At 42.0% G+C, this 20432-nt stretch overlaps 1 protein-coding gene across 4 annotated transcripts in view; it reads right to left on the bottom strand.

Annotated features, from left to right (window-relative positions):
- Window positions 1-8206: 8206 nt before the first annotated feature.
- The window catches only part of macrod2 (mono-ADP ribosylhydrolase 2), a 427772-nt gene continuing 415546 nt past the window's right edge, over window positions 8207-20432 (bottom strand). For 2 of the 4 annotated variants that reach the window (XM_023963152.2, XM_023963151.2), the window contains 3 exons: window positions 14149-14178; window positions 12397-12453; window positions 8207-9192 (listed from right to left, as the gene is read on the bottom strand). In XM_023963152.2, the coding sequence (XP_023818920.1) occupies window positions 9170-9192; window positions 12397-12453; window positions 14149-14178 (110 nt within the window). In that variant the 3' untranslated portion in view covers window positions 8207-9169. The remainder of the gene's footprint in view (window positions 9193-12396; window positions 12454-14148; window positions 14179-20432) is intronic. The other 2 variants (XM_078931417.1, XM_023963153.2) reach the window with 1 other exon arrangement.

The following is a 20432-nucleotide window of genomic DNA, read 5'->3' on the forward strand; positions in this document are numbered from 1 at the left end:
TTTAAACCATTTATAATAAAACTAGACTTTTCAGGAAGAATGTTTTTTTCTAAATCTGTTGTAAATAAAATTAAATAAACTTGTTTCTTGTTCTTAATTGCTTAAAATAAAAATATTCTCAAGATCAAATGAGTCAGCGACATATTTAAGAGGAGTGTCTAGGAGGTTAGTTTGGTCTGATATCGAGTGTTTTTCCAGTGCAGATCCTAATCTAAAACCTTTCTGAGAGCAGCTCAGATTGAGGATTCTCTCCTCCACATCACAAACATAACAAAAGACCTGAAGCATCAAGATGTCGCGTTTTCAATGTGGATTCACCTGCAGAAGAGAAATAAGAGCAAAAGAGGTTGGATTTTTTTTTCTTAGGATGCAGCAGCTGTAGATTTTTACCCGATTTAGTGTTAACGTGTGATTTAAAAACAATTCTGTGTTTTCCACACTATAGGGCCACAATTAAGAGCCTTAATGTTTTAAAAACAAGAGTGTGCCTCACAATCCAGAGCACCTTATTTCTGCGCATTAATTCTGCTGCAAATGAGGTCGGGCGTTATTGTGAACACTCTTAACGCGGCGAACATGCAGTGGTGTTGGACTTTTTTTACATGTTATTAATGATGTTGGGAGCTGGACATTTTTTACGTGTTGCAAACAAGGTTGGGAGTTACAGGTGTTGGGAATTTGCTAACGCTCCTAACATGCAGCATGTTGCAAACAAGTTTTAGAATGACTATGAATGCAGTAAATAAAATCTGACTGACTGACAGACTTCACCTTTTGGCATGTCCTTACAGGTGGTTTGGTAGAGATTTTTTTTACCCTGTATGCCCTTCCTGACGCAACCCTGTACTTAATCCGGGCTAGGGACTGGCACAGGAAGTCAGGCTACATAGTAAGGCACAGTGACGTGCGGTAAGGTTGATGGCTGGTGAGGCACTGACGTCATCTGTCAGATTTCCAAATCTGACAGAACCCTGCAGAGTAGACAACATGAATGAGATTTTTCCTTTGAACAGCTTCTTACACAAGCGTTTTAATTTTGAAAAAAAAACAAAACATTTTTTTTCAGGTGAGGCACGGGCAGCCGGTGCCTCACCTGCCGCCTTCTCGTGAATTTAAACAGGAAGTTCGTAAATTTCCTACTTTTAATCAGAAAACGTTGAAAACCCACACAGAAAAAGGTAACCATAGAATAGACATGTCTATAAAGTAATATTTAATTTAAAAAAATCTGTTCATCTTATTTTAATTATCTATCGTCTTCTGCTATACTTTGCAGGTGAGGCACAAAAAAATTGAATCCGATGTAGTGCAGAGAATGTTGGAGCTTTTGTTTAGTTCTGGCTTATAGGTGAGCGATGTTCTGGATTTTCTTAGGAAGAAATGTAAAGGAAGGCAGTCGATGTGCTTTAGTTCTGTAAATAATGAACAATCTGTTCTGGAGGGATGATTTACTTAAGCTGCACACTTTTTCTTTCTTTCTTTGTGAATTTTATTCAGATCCAGTCAATAACATTTGCACAGAAAAGTACTTGCAGGCTGGATATAGAAAGTTGACGCACATTTGACCAGTATGGTATTAAAAAACAGATTTGAAGAAGAGATGAATGCAGAAGTGCCGTGTCTGCTGAATAAATGACATTATTTTTAGAAACGGCAGTTGTTTCCTTCCTCAGGACTAAAGAGGAGCGGGACCATCTGCTCTGTTTCAGAAGCGCATTCGTCCACACCAACCCCTTTGAAGGCATCATTAATGCTGAGCCATGTATTGACACAGTGTGGTGCAAAGTTTGCTGCCATTTGCAAACAGTTTTGTCAGTGATTTAAATGACCTGTTAGACACGTTTCCAATGGAAAAAGCTGCAGAACTGGACTTGAAAAGGCGAGTCGAGAGGCAGAAATCCTTTTAAAAGAGAGAACGGGAAGAGTTTCAACTGCTCTCCCCAGTTTGCAGAGTGTAAAAACAAGAAGGTGATGCAACACAGAGGTAAACTTCCTCCTGTCCTTGTTTCTGATGGGATGTTTTCGCTGATAACTCCTCTTTTACTCAAACGCTTTGGAAATAAAGATGTAAAGATTGACTCTTTACAGAATTATAATTGTAAAACGATTATAACTGGACTGTAAATGAAGAGGATTCCTTCAGCTGTTTGGAGTAAAGTGCGTGAAGAGGAGACGCTTGCTTGTTGTTCATTTTTAAACGCATTTCCGATTCTTTCCCCTAATTACGGGAAGCTCCAAATCCAGGTGACATTTTGCTGAAATGAGACATTAGCATAACCAAACTTATTCACAGAGTTATATCTAAATACAACTAATGCATTTATTAATTAATGTTGCATTTGATTAGCGAGCATTTTGAAGCCGCTGCTTTTCGTTTCCTTTCATTAGGCTTCCTGGGTGTTTTTTTTTTCTCCTGATGAAAAACGACAAACAATTAAACAGCTTCAGAAGTTAACAAGAAAAGCAACTTTCAGCCTTCCCCTCCCATCCGCGCTCTCTTTATTAGCGCTAAAAAGAAACATGCAACAATTAAAATCTCCTTAAAAACTATATTGACCAAGAATCAGCCAAAGTCATTCTATTTGTGTTGCTTTTTCGAATTAAATGTGCTTTTGCCTTTTAAAATTCACTTAGCAAACTAAAGGCACCATTTCAGTAAGAAAACTCCAAATATGAACTATTTACAAATTTACATTTTATTGTAATAACCAAACTAAAATCCCTGTTTTGTTTTTGTAAACAGCAATTAGAATAATGAAGGTTTGACTGACATTGTTGCTAATTATTTCCACATCATTATTCTGCACAGATTGATGGGAAAACCATTAGAAGAAGACTCCAAACTCTCATCTGGAGCCCAGAAGTGGCAACAGGGGAGCAGATTGTTGGTGCTTTTATCCTCCCATACTCGCGTTAAACCTCGACTTTGCTGAGACTCTGTGGCATCACCTGAGTAAGCCTGCCGCTACATTTAGAAATCGAGCAACATCAGTGAGTGAAAAATGGAATTAGTTCAATAATCCTCCCGTTTTTCGTCACATGGGGCCCGTCGCATGACACCGATGTTGTTCTGAGCCGTTACTGTTTTGTGCCGGCAGAGTTTAATCGATGTATTCTCACTTGGTCAAAGCGAAGCAGCAAAGCTGTGAGTCAATTTCCTTTCAACGTTTGCGTGGCCTTCGTTGCCTTTGAAGAAAGGCATCCATAATGAATGGCATCAATTTTCATCCCAATTAGAGTGTTTATCTTGGCTTAGTTCACCTATAGTGCTGCTTTTTGCCTCTTTGGGTGATGAATTTTCATGAAGGACAAACACTATACTTTAGATAAAAACCAGCTTCTCTCACTGGGACTTGGAGCTTTAGCTGGAATTATTTCTCCTCTGTTTGGGCTTTGCTAACAGCAAATGTTGTGTCGAGTGGCAGGAGGCCACACATCGATTGATCTTTGTCATTACAAGAGCAACATTAGATTGACAGGATCTTTTTTTCAAAAGGAAAAAAGAAGTAGAGAACTGACATTTTCATAAACTTGAGAAACTTTTCAGAAATTTGGCTGGCTTGTTTAGCTAGAAAATTCATGGTTTTTTTTTGTAAAGAAAAGCTAGCGAAATGTTGCTTAAGTCACATTTTTTTCGTTTTTGAGTCTTAATTAATTTGTAATGTTGTCCACCAGAGGGCGCCATTTTTTCCAATTGAAAACTTAATTTTACATTTATGAAAGTGTACTCATATAGCTGCTTATTTTTTAATTAACATGTTTTTTTTAGCAGTTGTAACACAATATGAATGGTGATGCTTTGCCAATATTAATTTTAGAATTCTTAATGTTAGAAATGTTTAGTAAATGTTGATTCTACAAGATGGGGGATTTTGAAAGGCCGAAAACATGCAAATTCTTAAGCCTTTTATACTAAACCATATCCATATATTTAGAATATTTTACCTTTGGCACACTAAAGAACGAATTTTTATTAAATGTAACTTTAATAAAATGTGAATTTTTGATTTCAATAAAATATGCATTTTATTAAAGATAAAAATGTTCCTTACTTCTTTTCCAACCCGGATGTAAGACAACTCAATCTCTGAGGCTCCGCCTTTCTATCCTTGTGGGTGCCGCCCATTTAACAACGTCAAATTAGAGTCGGCCTCAGCAGCATTTCGCAAACAACAACAAAACGACATTCCATCTTTTGTAAAGATGGATGTCCATATTGTGCATATAAAAGGAAAGGTTTTAGCCGGTCACCTCTGAGAAAGTGGGTGTGTCTGTTAGCCTGGGGGCGGGGCTGGCAGTGCAGACTCTTCCTGGAAGGGGCTGTTCCTGACTTTGTGATGTCATAATGTGAGAACCCGCTTGTATTTTGCGGATTGGGAGGGGCTGCTGGTCAGAGCGCAGGTTTTTTAGAGGAAGGCTCAGAAATGCATGAATGGATCAAAATACCGCTTTGAGGTTGTTTACAGTGAGGAAAGAACATTATAACATTTAAAAAATTGATTGTGCTCGATACAGGCCAATTAAAATGACATTCATTTATAGTGAGTGTGGTTGCTAAAGGATGCTCTTGTGAAATTTCCAAGCTTTTTAGGTTTTCTCCAAATCCAATAGTGCAGGACAAATGCTGTGGTACAGAGGTAGAGTGGTCAACCAAAGATTGGAAGGTCGCAGGTCCAGTTCCCACATATTTTGAAGTGTCTTTGCCAAGACCATTGACTGTACATGACAACTGGAGCGAGCGAGAGTGACGTCACCCGTAGAATATGGTTTACTTGCGTGTCCAACGAAATTCCACAATTTTGAAATTATGAAAGTTATTTCTTTTGTGAAACGTGAACCACCATGTAAGAACCAGACTTTAACGGAAAGCGGTAACTGGCCCGAGTCTGTCTCAGTCAACTCCAATCATGAGCTTGCTGGAAGGCCACACCTGAAAGTAGGTCATACAAAATCTGTTGGACTTGAGGGGCCAGCAGGCTCCGCCTACCTTTAGTAAGGCATCTAATTGGTCAGTTTACAATTTCAATAACTTGAACTACAAACAATAATGAATTAAACATATTAATAACGGTATCAGAGCAAGAACGGTTCTTGAATGACTCTCAGACTGACTGAGTAACAGCTGTTTATTTCTCTATATAAAGTCTATGGGATTCTGGCTTCTTGGAGCCACTTCCTGTTTGGAATGCCAGGGGGTAGGGGTTACTCAATCCATTTCTTGTATACAGTCAATGGGTAAGAGCCAAGTTAGTGCCTATGTAAGGTATATTGTATAACACTTTAGACCTTAAATCAAGGTAGAGAAGAGTTTTAAAAGTATCTACCAATCATGTTTATGTCAATAATAAACCTGTCTGAGCCCATGATGGTACTAAAAAGTACCAACATTAATTTAGACTGGAAATGATAGCAAATCACATTTAAAATGGTATTCGTTAAAAGAAATTCCTTTTTGGAAGATGACATCTCAAAGCAAACAAGGCAGTGTCCTGCGGAGTGAAGTTTTTATTTGTCCTCAGTGGATTTGTTAAGAGTGGAGCTGGAGTGGAAAAAGCTGCAGAAAAAGGACATAAGAAATGCCAAAGTGAGAATAAATGGAGCGTGTCACGTCAGCCTGCAGCTGCTTGACAAGCCTTGTCAGACACCACCAAAAATATATTTCCTGTCAATCAGCAGGGCTCCGACAACACTGTATATAAACAGGGTAACAAGGATTCGTGGCTCACTCTAATGCAGGGACAAATACAGTCCCTTTGATGCGTTTTTGTGCTCCAGATGTGTGTCGGGCCTTTCAGCGCTCTGATGTGAGCCTGGAAACCAAAAGCCGTCAGATGTGAGCTGGGATGCTGTGTTTGTGGAAGACGCGTTTGTTATTTTTGCACTGAAGTCTTTTGTGTGCGGAGGAGCAGAAGTCTGCGATGAAGCGCCTTCCCCTGACAACACCTGCTGCTCAGGTTTAGGCGAGCCGTCGCTCCAACATGCAACTTTTAAATGAAGGCATTAAAATTGAAACGCTCGCCGTTGCTGGGACAGGAGACGCCGGCCTGGACGCAAACATGGTTACTACGTCAGTGAGGTCCAACCGGCTTTTAATTGGCCTTTTCACCTCGACAGATGACAAACTTGTTACTGCTGATTGTTTTGCTTTGAAGCAGCCAAAAGTGACACGGATGAAACGGAGACGCTCGCTCATCTTTAAAATATCATCATCTGCCGTCAGAGGAGGCGCTTTACTTTTGACGGGCTGATCTAATATTTACAGGGAAACATCTGGAGGTGTGATCCCAGCAGACCTCCGCTCACATTCCTCAGCTTAAGAAGCACATTTCTGTTTCTGAAGAAGACGTCGGTGCTCGTGGCGTGAATTAACAAAGTAAGCTTACTTGGTTTCAAGAAGCCAGAATCCCATGGACTTCTATTGAGAAATAGACAGTTATTACCCAGTCCTTTCTTTTGCCAGAGTGACTATTTTTGCTCTGATACCTTCTACCTAACATCTTCTTTCTAATCCTACTTTTTTTTAAAAGACATTTTTTCTTTATTGCAAGTTGTTCAAGTTATTAATGGACCAATCAGATGCCTCTGTAAAAGTATGTGGGTCTGACGTCGAACGTCTGAGGCCTTTGGCAGATTTTGGGCGGCCAATGGCAGCAGACTCCATCCATGCAGTCTGTAAAGGCCTTTTCTTTCTTATTTTGCAATTCTTTTAAAGATGTTCTGACGTCACACCTCCATTTGTCCATTGCTTTACAGTCTCTGGGGAGGAGCTACAGTCTGAAGCCTCGTCATTACATGGAAGCATTAATTGTTTATCTCATATACAGTCAATGGATGGAAGACACCGATGTCGTCGAGAGATCAGGTTTCTTTAGTTTGAAGGGTCCCTAAAAAGCATCGGTAATTACGTCCCAGTACGATGACCTTCACCGTCGACCACAGGAGCTGCGTCGGAGTGACGGCCGCTGTCAGCGCTACTTTTGCAAAAGAAAACTTTTTTTATTTTACTTTTTTCTACACCTTCCATATTTTTATCTCCAGAACACAGTGGATTCATAAATACAGTGAGGCCAATAAATATTTCATCCCCCTGTGATTTAGCAACTTCTCCCACTTAGAAAACATGGAGGGGTCTAAAATTTTGATTTCCACAGTGAGAGACAGAATCTGAAGAAACATTCAGAAATCACGTTGTGCGATTTTTTTTAAAACAATTTATTTGTATTTTTTAGTAGGTAGGAAGTGGGGAAGGAATTCAGACACATTCTATGTCAGTGTTTCCAGTGAATCGCATTTGGTGTGAACGCAGCTTTAGTCACATACACCTGTACCGGGGTTGACCCGTACAGGAGAGTGCAGGTGTGTCTTACAGTTTCCTTGAGGCTCGTACGGCCGCCTCAACCCTTGTGCTATCCAATGACCCCACCCTTGCATTGATGTGTTCTCCCTACCATGACAATGGTGGAAAGATTTCATGTAATCCATGGACACCAGTGAAGATCACAAATCATTGAAGAAAAAAGGTTCAGAGCACTGTCTAGTGGGTCTAGATGACCCAACTCCCAATGTTAAAGTGCCTAGGATAGTACAAGGGTTACAGGTGGTCATGTTAATGGAACGTACCATTGTTTTGCCATTTTACCATTGCTTTTAAGTGTATCGTGAAGTATTTGTAAGGTAAATGTAAACTGTTTGCACTTATGAAGTACGGGTGATGCTGTTGAATGGTGTCCTTACGCCACACTCTAGCTAAGGTGCGAGTCCGGACCCCGTACTGACCACATGGGTGGGGTGTAGACGTGTTATCCAAGTGCCAGTACGATGTCCAAATGTCAACGTGTTCAATGGCTGTAGCGACTCATGAACACGAGAGTGGCCGCTTGAACGCACTTTGCCGAAGGCGGAGTGAAGATGGCTGAAGGGATAAGGCTTTAGGAAGGATGTAAGGAGTGTGGATCAGACGAGGCAGCTAGTTCTATGAAAACAAACATCTTGTGGGGTCTCCAGCCATTAGAGAGCATCTCCAAGGAGAGGAAGAGCCCAGGGGTTAGAGGGGCTGCTGGATTGGTGAAGGAAAGCCTGAAGGTCAAGACTGAACCAGCTTCAGATCACAGGAAGACTAACAGTCTCTGTCTAGTCACTGATGCACAGCAGCTCAACATCAGAAAAGCACACAATAAAACCAAAAAAAGACGAGATGACTCACAGCTTCTGCTTTAAACTTTATTAGTTGATATTGTTATAGTTTTAGCAAAGCAAACATCCAAGTATGAAGGCATCATTTCATAAATCTGAAACCCCTCTGCTCTTTTGAATGGCACCACTTAAAAGAAATGATACAGAAAAAGGAGAAGGACCCTAAAATTGAATGAAGGAAAAACCCCAGGTGTGATTAACAAAACAGGTATTAGCCATTACATCATGTTTTTAAAAGTACAAATCATCCGCAAGCAATGCACAACCATGAATCCAGAGCAGGAGCGGCTCCTGTGGGCTGAGATCGTGATTTTTGTCGTTTTGATACGAAATAAGGCAGATTCCTTCCATAAATTTATAGACAATCTGAAAGGACAAAAGCAGAAGCAAAGAAGACGGTTGGTGAGGGTCATAGCAGGTTTCTGGCATGCACTGGAAACGGCAAAGAGAGAAAAAGTTGATCGATTTGTCGACTTTGGGCTTGTTTTTAGCGGTAATCGGCTTGGTCTTGGGGGGGGGGTTGAGTGCTGCAGTGGAGATGGAGCTGTAAGAACCAAAGAGTGTTGGTGAGAAGAGTCATCCAGCCTGTAGAACCGACGTGGAGGAGCGTCCGGCCTCTGACCGCGCTCTCACAGTGGCTTTTTTTTAATCAAATAAGAGACTTGAAGCTAATTGAACTGGTCGCACCCCACTGACACAATGACCCTAACACACAGTGAGGTATGGCTCATCTTTTCGGGTTGATATGTTGGAGTCCCTCCGTATGCAGACAGACATTTACAGACCTCAAAGATGGATTCTTTTCTGAGGATGAGGACAGAGGCGAAGTAAAGTTGGGGACGTGAGCGTTTTGTGAATAGCTGGTGGTCCGGGGCGGGGTCAGAGCCCACACTGAGAAGGTGGGGGGGGGGGGCACTGGATGGCCTTTGCACAGTTTGCTGGCTGTCAGATGAGGTCGACTCTTCCTCTCTGCAGGTCATTCATTCTTTTTAGCAGAATCTGGATAAAAACACAAGAAAAGAGAAATTCAGTGTTCAGAGGAGACATTTGATGGTTTTAGTCCAATATGAGGTTTGACTCAGTTTGACTGAACCCGTTGATGTGGAAAATGAGTTTTTTTGAGGCTAAACATTGGGCCGAGTGTTGGGGCTCGTACTGTACATAAACCTATTTTGATGGCTAAATATTGTTTTGCTTTTTGCCGCTAAACAAAATATTCTATATTGTCATCCCAACAACATTAGCCCTTTTAGTTCAAAAACCTCTGCAGTTTTTTAAATATTTTTTTCTGTGAAACCTAAAAGCTTTCATAGTAGGAATGAGCGTGTTATATTTCAAGACTATAACTTCATATAAATAGACAGAATATAAAGGGAGCAGCAGTTTGACGGTTGCTTTTCCTTCTGTTTGCCACCAAAAGTTCAAAGCTTCAAGTGTTTTTAGATAAAATGGGAAGTAAACAGTTTAACAGAGTTTTAGATGGACTTTTCGTATTGTATATTTTTTGAAAAGGATGTGTTCAGGATGTGCTGTATTTTTATATCTGCTTTTTTTGCATAGTTGTTCCACTTCCTGTTTATCTCCTACAACAAACGCTTAGCGACAGTTTTCAGTAAAATCTGTCACTGTGGTTCTTTGCCGACTCGCTATTTGGCTGATATTTTTAGTCTACCTTTGGATGCTTTTATTGCTTCATACTGTGCATTGTGTTCTGCGTCCTGATTGGCTGTAGATGATTGTCGATCTCCTGCTGTGTTGTCTCTGGTTCAGAATCTTTCAGTTTGTCAAATCTACATCAATTTTGATTGTGATTAGATCTTTGTTTTCATTCTATTTTTCTATTAGGAGTTTAAACAAGAGAGAAAAACGTGAAAATGTGCAGAGAGGAGTTGAAAAAATCTGCAATTCTACTTCTCAGATTTCCCATATCACCGATTCATTTTTAGAATGTAATTGAGGAAACATTGTGTTTAACATGTCTGGTTGTAATTAGTTGATTTGCTTTGGGGTTTTTTGTGTTATATAGAGTTGAAACTGCTCAATGTATATTTTTTCCATTTTTAAATTTTCTAGCCTTTGTAGTTTTTGTCCTAAACTCTGTTTAAAAACTCTAACATGTTCCTAGTTGAGCTGAAACTGGTGCAAACTGCTGCAAATGAAATGAAATATGCAGGTAGTTGCAATAATAATCATTGCTTTTTGTTTTCACAATAAAACGCCTTATCTGTTCTGTTTAGTTATTTCTACAAAAATAACATTCATTCTCAGCTATCTCCTCTCAAAAATGCGTGTACTCTTACTGTGTTGTTTTTTTATTATTAGTACAAACATAATGTATTTTTGACTGAATATGTATTAGAAGTTGTCAGCTTTGAAGTTGAATAAATAACAACGTCTCATCTCATCAAGATTTGTGTACCTTCACTGTATTTTGGAATTATTGGTATATAAACATTTAGACTAAAAATTCTGCATAAGTTTTCAACTTTGAAGTTAAACTTAAATTTGATATGTAAGTATTTATATAGGTAGATCTTTTGGACTTAGTGCAGCAGTAGGGCGGTCGAACCCTGATCGGAAGATTGCAGGTTCGATTCCCGCCTTGCCCGCCCATATGTCGAAATGTCCTTGGGCAAGACACTGAACAACATCTTGCCTCCGATGGAAGGTTGGCGCCAGTGTTCGGCAGCGGAGCCGCCACCAGTGTGTGGTTAAGTGACAGCGTCTGTGACTAAAGTGGCTTTAGGCCTTTGAAGAAGATAGAACGCTATACCATTTCACCGTTTTGTCCTCTCAAAAGTAGCTCGCCTGCCAACATATTGTGGGCATCCCTGCTTTACACGCTCTCCCGTTAGCTTACAGCCCCTAACAACCCCAAGCTAACATCAGCATAGTTGATGTTTTCTCTGGCTCCTTGTGTCAGATTTGGATCGGTACAAAAGTCTGTGTCTCAACTACTTTATCCTCAAATGTTTTTTTAGTGTTCAATACGACCTGTCCCTCTTAGCGTGCCCTTATGTGCATAAACATTTTAACTCTGACTTCACTGAGCGGTCTATGATCTTGATATTTCGCGTGGGTTACCTGTGTACAGGTTACCTACTCCGTACAGCTCTGACCGTTTTCACCCCGGACAGCCTGAATCCACCCGTAAGGACAGTTGTGACGAAATCTCAACAGAGCAGCTGTTGCTGTTTAGATGTACATTTTTTGTCTTTTTAAGAATTAAAAAAATTCAGCAAATTTAATTTAAACACACAGAAAAAAGACAATGTGATGTTGAAATGTCGAAGATCCAAAGAAATTTCACACATAACATCGGAAAACCAAAGCTGTTGCTGCACAACGGCATGAAGTTTGGTGGGAAATTCATCTGTAATGAAAAACTGTGGTTGGGATAATAAACTGGCACAGAGACTAATCCATTTCCCCTCTTTTTTCACTCTGAAAAACAACATTGATCTTTTGTGAAGATAAAATAAAGCCACGCTTTTGTTCAGGAAAAAACGGCCGCTCCATTGTGGTTTTCCTTTGCGCTACTTTAGCTAATGTAAAAAGCACACCATGTGCCCACTAAGTCCCTAATACAAAACCTCCCTCTGATCCTCGTGGCTGTTCGACAACAAGCTTTTTCTTCTCCGCTGCTTTGTTTGGCATTGTTTAAAGCTTCCTCCTCTCTGCACCGACGCCACTGTCTCTGCCAACTTATTTCCTGTGCCGTCCTATTTATTCAACCCTGACAATCTGCTCTCACCAGTCGCTTAATGAATTTAGTTTTCCCACCCAAAAACTTTGCCGTGTGGAAATCTAAACTGTGGCTTTTGTCTTCATGCGCTCCAATAAAGTGGACCTTCAAACTGCATGCCATCCTATTATAATCCTGCATGTGAAAGTAAACTGGAGAATAACAGTGTGTTATCCTTATCAAATATGATTTATTGGCATGATTACTGCCCCTACAGCATGTGTGTTAGAATAATAAGTGTGGCACGGTTGATTTATTAAATGTCCGACAGTTGAGTTTGCAGGTAATTCATCAAACTCCATCTCCAAAGACGGGCTGGCACTTGGATACCAAAATATCAGGGTAGAGCAGATTTACTAATGCGTGTGACCCTGGAGGAGAAACAGAGGGATGCTGGACGGCGATTTTCCCCACATAACTGCTTTGAAAGAGTGAGTGCGTCTCTTTCGTGGCCTCACCTTTGGGCTGAACGCTGGCGGCTGATGCTGAAGGCTCAACAGAATCTACCATCTCATCTGGATGAAGGGGGAGACAATAGAGGGAAAAAATTAAAATCTGTTGTTCATTTTCTTGCCCAGAACAGCAGAAACGTATCTGAGGTCGTATAACGGAAAAAAAAAAACCCCATCAATCATATGGTTCCAGACCATCTTGAAGATGAATACGTCCTCAGATGAACACAAATGAATTATTAAATCTTTGTGAAATAAAGAAGTGCCGAAATAAACCAAATGCCTTTTAACCCCTTTAACACCGGGGCTTTAAGCAGTAGTCACAACTGCCTTTAGGGATGGATACGGGGCATTCAGGGGGTCCGCGGGAAATTTAAGGTCGTAGACCACTCTGTGAATTCGTAGTCAGTGAGGGGCCAGTACTCGGACCTTAATGAGACATCATCACCTGTATGCCATATGTGTACCGTATGCACGACAATCGGTACATTCCATTATCATGATCTTACTAGCCCCTGTGCTATCTTATGGGGTCCAGATGACCCCCCCCTTACATTGACGTGTTCTCCCTACCATGACAAAGGTGGATAAAGGTGGAAAGATTTCATGTAATCCATGGACACCAGTGAAGATCACAAATCATTGAAGAAAAAAGGTTCAGAGCACTGTCTAGTGGGTCTAGATGACCCCACTCCCAACGTTAAAGTGCCTTGGATAGCACAAGGGTTAAAGGTGGCTGCAGGTGCCTCAAAGGAACTCCAACACACACCTGTGCTCCCCTTGCAGTCGCTCCTCTCTACGATCCTCCACGAACTCGGTTTTGTAAGTCTAAATGGCGACATTCCTGGTGTTAAAGCGGGGGCGTCAAACTCATTTTCACTGAGGGCCACATCAGTACAGTGTCTGTCTTCAAAGGGCCAGATATAACTTCTACACATAACTAAATGTAATGAAAAATGTATGTAACTACTCCTTAATGTCAAATAAATTATTATTTATTTATTAAAACTTTTTAAATGACAATTACAGTTGAATAGAAAACACATGTTTGCTTGTTACTCTAGCATAAATCCTTTTACATTTGATTCTGTCAGGTTAGGTTATATGGACAGTGTTTAAGTCCTAATGTATAGTTGACCAATCCCATATTTCAAGTCTGATTCCCCCTAGATATGAATAAATACACACCAATTTTTATTTTTTATTCTAAGAAATTAAAAACTTTGATGCCACATAAAATGACACGGAGGGCCACATTTGGCCCCCGGGCCTTGAGTTTGACACATGTGTGTTAAAGGGTTAAAAAGCAAACATTTTGCCACTTTTTATTTATAGAATCTAGAATAAAGAAACCAGCAAGTCTAAATGGGCTTCCAACATAAAAAAAGGAAGTTTCAAAAGTGAAAAGCTTAAAAACAGAAACAGGATGTCCTGTTCCAGCTGTGCACTGCTCAGAAAATGATCAAATGTGCCTTTTTACGGGAGTCGAATGTAAAACAGCAGAGTTCACACTTTGTCTCATCTTCTGCTATTAAGTGTTACAGTTTAAAACTCCCATGCTGTTCATCTGAAATGTTGACCTACTTTGAAAGACCTGATTATTCATGAGGTTTTCAGAAGACAACCACACAAAATTAGAGCATTTTTCTTCTAATGATAACACTGAAATGTAGGTGCATTTATGATGTAATCAGGATGCAGATGTGCTCTGTGGAATGCAAATGACGCAGGAAGATGTGGAAAAGCATCTGAACTCACCTTCGTCGCCGGCATTACTGCTGGAAACCCCTGAAATGCAGAGCAGATACTCATAAATGTCATGCATGCAGCTGATCAAACATTCTGAAAGTGATTTTCCTGTAAGATGATGCCGTCACTTCCTGAAAGCACTGGAAATGTGGATCATTTTTTACAGCAGCTTCATCATTCATGCCTGGAATTCACTTCCTTCCTGAAGAGTTATTCCTCCCAAAAAGAACTAAACAAACGCAAGACGGGAGCGAGACTCATGTAAAATTAATTACAGAGCGCCGTCCCTGTAAGGCAACCCCCCCCCCCCCCCCCCCCCCGACTTGTTACTTCTCTTGTCGCACAACTCAGTCTTTGTCACTCCCTGAGCAAACCTCCACACTTTTGCAACAACAATCCTCCAAACAAAGCTCCTCACAAAAATAACCGCTCTCCCCAGGCAGCCTGGTGATAATGTAAACAAACACGACTGCTTAAGCGTGATAGAAGAACGCGTGGAATCCAAGAGGATGTCATTGTTCTGTGTGTTTATGGCGGCGAGCCTGTAGTCAAGTTGGTTTAATCACTGAGGAAAGCAGATTTGTGGCTGTACTTTGCAGGTAGGCTTCCACACGGCAGAGGCTCTTAGAAGGACGTCAAACACTTGTGGGCAACATGACACCTTCACTTCAGCAGCAATCTGATCAGAAGACTAGAACTGTGGCTGAAGTATCCTCTGCTGACAGAGAACTTGCAACATTTGGGGATGAATTTCTCTTAAAGGCACAACAGGGACTGAAGGACTGCTGAGAAGCAGGAAGGATGCACAACAGTCTGCGTTTGATTTACTCGCTTTTGATACCAGGCATGAAACAGAAAGTCCACAGAATAAAACATCATAAGTGACACATTAAAAGTTCTTCAAAGGATCTACTGCTTATTTACAGATAAGGTTCTATTTTTGTGGTTTTGTCTCGCAGGAAAAATTGCCTGAAGCTTTTTTGTGGATCGCTGAGGCTTATCGTAAACAGGCTCCTTTATATCTGGACAGAAAATAGTAGTTCTGTAAAAGCAAAAAAAGATCAAATTTGGGAACCCATGAGTGTCCTTTTATGTCTTAAGCTTTAAGTAGAGAGACAGCATAGGAAAACATGGAAATATAAACTTATAATACTTACAATAGGTTGGGGATATAGTGAAAAACTCAGTGGATGTGGTAAGCACAGAGTTGCACAGATAATTGCATCGTTGTGACAGACACACCTCCCTCTGGGTTTTTTCCACATAATGGTCTATGTGGTCAGCCTCAAAGGTTTTAAGAGTAGGAGGCTGCTACTAACAAGCATCTTAACCCTAGTGCTATCTTATGGGGTCAAAATGACCCCACCCTCACATTGACGTGTTCTCCCTACCATGACAAAGGTGGATAAAGATGGAAAGATTTCATGTAATCCATGGACACCAGTAAAGATCACAAATCATTGAAGAAAAAAGGTTCAGAGCACTGTCTAGTGGGTCCAGATGACCCAACTCCCAACGTTACATACGTTAAATAGATAAAAACCCTGCTTTTTAATCTGTTAAAAGAGATAAGAAAATATTTAACACAGTCGTTAGTTTACAATTTTACGGTCCAGAGATGTAATTTAGACAGAAATTTTAAGCTGGAACCTAAAGATCTTTACGCTCACTACATCAATAACAACTTTTACAGAGAAAAACCTCAGCTGTTTTATTTTATAAAATAATATGTTGAATGCAAACAGAGAGGAATTCAAAACACATTTAAAAGCTAAAAAAAAACACAAAAAAACATCACTGGCATTATGAATAGCCCTGCTGGTCTTTATTTTATTTTTTAAAGAAACGTCTTCTCAGTAAGCCCTTTGTTGATTTCTTTTCAGTCCTTGCTCTACTTTTTGCAGTATTCTATTGTCAATGAAGCGTTTTATTTATCAGTAATAAGTCGTTTCTGTACAACACTGCTAAAAAAAAAAGTCCCCTCTACCCCCCCTTGAGGAGAGCTGTCAATCAGTCACCTACAGCCTAAAGCAGCAAAACATAATCACATTTTTTAAAGAAAATACAGTTGTAAAAAATAAATAATAATAAAGTGCAGCAGCTTTATCTTTCTATTTTGACCAGATCACGTTTTACTGATACCGCCTACTAGCAACTTTTGAGGCCCCTGGTTAAGTGTGTCTTACTTATTGGGGCCAAAAACCGAAAAATTCTAAAAGAAAAACCTTTATGACGTTTGATGACCTTAAGTTCATCATTCAAACGGTCATGAACACACGACGGCCCTTAACAGACGAGCAGCGCCACCTGGCCGTGGCGCGCCTTAGGGTTGGTAATAGACAGTCAGGTGTAGCTAGTGAACTTGATGAGTCTCACAATGTCATCAGCAGACTTTCAGCAACTACTGGCAGAGTTTGTGACAGACCCAGGAGTGGAGCCTTGCCCGTGACCAGAACCATGACCAGAACCCAAGGACCTCTGACCTCAGACAGGGTTTAAGAAACGCCACGAAGCTGCAGGCCCGTTTACCAGATGTTACCAACCATTCACAACCGACTCCACCGCTTTGACTGGAAGGACAGACGACATTTGTAGTACTAGACCATGACAATGCAGCGATGGGCTACCGTTCTGTTCGCTGATGAGTGTCGGGTCATCGTGCACAGAAACGGTCATCAAAAGCAAGGTGAGCGATACGCCGAGGTCAACGTGGTCACCGGGGTTGGCTTTGGTGGAGGAGGTGGACAGGAATCACCAGTCAGAGCAAAACCGATTTTTAGATGGTTCAGTCACTGCATGTTTTACCATCAGAACTATCATCATCCCCCAATTCCATTAAGTGGGAGTGCCTCATGTGGTACAACCAGCAATGTCCTGACCTGAACCCCGGAGAACAGGTAAAGCAGACATCGGATGATGGACCCAAGGCGACCTCTGTGCAAACTCTGTGCAGAGGTACGACACTTCCAACCCCAATACAGGAAAAGAGGATTTTTCTCTCTTAATTTAGCCGGTGTGTGCCCAGAGTGGGGGTGGGGGGCATCATTTAGTAAAAAGATCAGGGAGTTAAAAAAAAAACAAGCCAGGCAGGGAAAAGGAAACCGGGCTGCTGAAGGGACTGGAAATCACACGAACCGGGTTTCTCAAGTGGAAACTGGCACAAAGAAGAGCTTCAAGACGCGATTTGGCTTGCGTGTTTGTGCAAAAGAAGGACAGACATGAAGAAAAACTGCTTAAAACCCTCTAATGAGGATAAAATGGGTTCAACCTGCTGCCACATATCTGTCCGTCTGCCAGGTCCAGAGAAAAAAGCTCCAAAACTTTTCAACATTTTAATCACTTCAGCGTTAAGGAAGTTTTCTGAAACATCCTGGATAGCAATCCAATCAAGAGGGAAAATGTGCCGGTACTGCCACGCAGACGGGGGGTGGGCATAAGTCACCCTCGTATGCAGACAAGCAGAAAATTACATGCCCCCACCTTGCATTCATTTATTAGACAAGAAGTAGTTAGTGTTTTGTTGGTCAGCATTAGTGAAGTGCTGCGTTAGAATCAACCGCTGCAGAAAACATGCCTGAAGTGGACGGCCACAGTGGATGAAGATTACAAACAAAGGATTGTATGAATAAATAACACATGCTTGATTAACTGCAGCCTTTGTGCGGGTAAGTCCCCTCATGGTCATCATACGGCATTCGTCACGATCACCAGCAGTTCTGCTTTCAAGGGTCGTGCCGTTTCAGCTCGGTCGGCCTTCAAAGGAGCCGGTCCCTGCGGGTCACCAACACGGCAGCTTGGGAACCGTCTCTGTTTAATGTTCCAGACTGGAGGCTTGAGCAGAACAGGTGGTTTTCTTTGTCCCGCAGCCACAGGACTCCTCGCTGACTTTTATTCAGCTCCTCGTTTTGAGCAGAGAATAAATGAAAAAAAAAAAAAAAATCGATGGATGTGTGAAGGAGTACAGGTGTCTGTGCCCCGCAGTGTCAGTCCCCAGGAGAGATTCTTCGGTCCATTTGATCCCAGAACCATGGCGGCTCGGTGGGCTGTGTTTGAACAGGCCTGGGGAATTGAACTCTAGCAGATCACACAGACGTCCAGCTGCACCCCCTTAAACCACAAATACCAGTGTCCCAATTTCACTTCAGGAACTCCTCGAGATCTTCTGTCTGTTCTGCATAGGACCGATTGAAACTCCCGATAAACATGTAAACTAGTTCTATTTTCTTAGCTTAAGTCCCGGTTTTTGGTGCGGCTGGAGGGCCCGGTTTCTCAAACGCACTTAACGTTGAGAGAATAATGTCTGTGCCAGCGTCTCTCGAAGGTCCTCTCCTTTCAGAAGAAGATTCATTTCAGGAGGTAAACTGGGTGGTCGGGGGTAGGGGGGCTGGTTTGTACTGGCCCCAAGTATATTAAACAAGTACCAGTGAGCCTCTCATTGAGGCTTACATGGACTAATAGCTTTGGGCCTGATATGCCTAATGCAAAGATAATCAAAGCCATCTCTTCTCAGGCAAAACAAGAGAGGGGGGGGTACCTCAACAAGTGCTCAACCAAAAGATTTAATGAGCTAGTAAATGTGGAAAGCAGCCCATTTTCATATGTTAATGTTACATTTGTAGAGCATGCTTGTGGAAAAAAAGCTGAGCTGCATGACCGTCCTCAGAGAAGCAGGGAAGGGAAATAAGGATTTGGTTTGGAGGCGGCGGGTGGGTGGAGGGGGGTAGCGTTTGATAGCTGGAGTTTTCTTTTCTCCTAGATTGAACACTGTCTGACAATCTGAGCCAATTAAAGAGTACTGAGCTGTGACCCACGGGCTGGAAAGATGAAAACAAGCCTGTTCAGTAAACACTGTGACCGCCCCTCTCCACCGCCATCCTCCTGCAAAGCCAAGAGTCTTCATTAATATTCTGGCTTTCTTTCTCCTGAAGAAAAAGGGCCCAGAGGATGTGGACACTAAGCAGCATTGTGCTCTCCCCGCGGGTTTAGGTAACCTTGCAGTTACGCCTGCAGTGGGGCGGCTCCAAGTTGGGTCAGGGTCCTCTAAACAAACTGAAAGAGCCCAAACTCATTACACAGCCCGGGCCATGCTTGACAAGAAGAGGAAACACAAAGTGCTGTGAATGAGTGAAAAGAGGACTGGACACCATCTGCTTTGGGGTTTAGCTACTGCTCACAGGAAGGGGGGAGATGATTAGAAGGCTGTGCTTGATGGAAAGAAATGAAGTGGGCGCAGCTCACATCTCAAAACAAGAAAGAAAAAAAGACCACTGGCAAGACTTGGCCAGGAGAGTGAAGAAGAGCAGCTTTCTCTGCTGGCAACATCCTTCAATCTCTTCATCATCCTCAAAAGCCTTCATCACAACTGCCCTTGTGAGTGGATATGAGCTGTCTGTGGGTGAAAAATGGTCAAACCCGTAAGGGGCACGCCGGCAGCCCCCATGAAATATATTAAGACGGCTCAGTGAACCCGTGAAAATGTTCAGGCACATTTTTTCTACAAGCTCATTGTGAGCGACAGGTTGTAGCAAACACCTTAAGGATGATGTAGGTGAGATAGAGGCACATCGTACGGACTGCGCAAGGAGCCTGTTAGGGCTAAGTGTGCACTCCTTGCTGCAGCCTTACTGCTACAAATGAGGAAATGAGACAAACAGAGTGTAGTTTGTGTGGATGTCCTACAGGCATCTTATGGGCTCTTCCGTATCACCTGCACAACCCGCCATGTAACATTTCTGCGCGGTCAGTGAGAAGCCACTACTCGCACCTTACTAGCGACTCGAGGTCAGGGCACTCTAGTATGACGGCATCGCTCTAGTATGACGGCGTCGCTCTAGTATGACGGCATCGCTCTAGTATGACGGCGTCGCTCTAGTATGACGGCATCGCTCTAGTATGACTCCATCGCTCTGGTATGACGGCATCGCTCTAGTATGACAACAGCATCGCTCTAGTATGACGGCATCGCTCTAGTATGACGGTATCGCTCTAGTATGACGGTATCGCTCTAGTATGACTCCATCGCTCTGGTATGACGGCATCGCTCTAGTATGACAACAGCATCGCTCTAGTATGACGGCATCGCTCTAGTATGACGTATCGCTCTAGTATGACGGCATCGCTCTAGTATGACGGTATCGCTCTAGTATGACGGCATCGCTCTAGTATGACAGCATCGCTCTAGTATGACACCATCGCTCTAGTAGGACACCATCGCTCTAGTATGACACCATCGCTCTAGTATGACACCATCGCTCTAGTAGGACACCATCGCTCTAGTGTGACAGCATCGTCTA

This window comes from Oryzias latipes, chromosome 15, assembly GCF_053564925.1.
Source record: "Oryzias latipes strain Hd-rR chromosome 15, Olatipes_Hd-rR_3.1".
Classification (NCBI taxonomy): Eukaryota; Metazoa; Chordata; class Actinopteri; order Beloniformes; family Adrianichthyidae; genus Oryzias; species Oryzias latipes.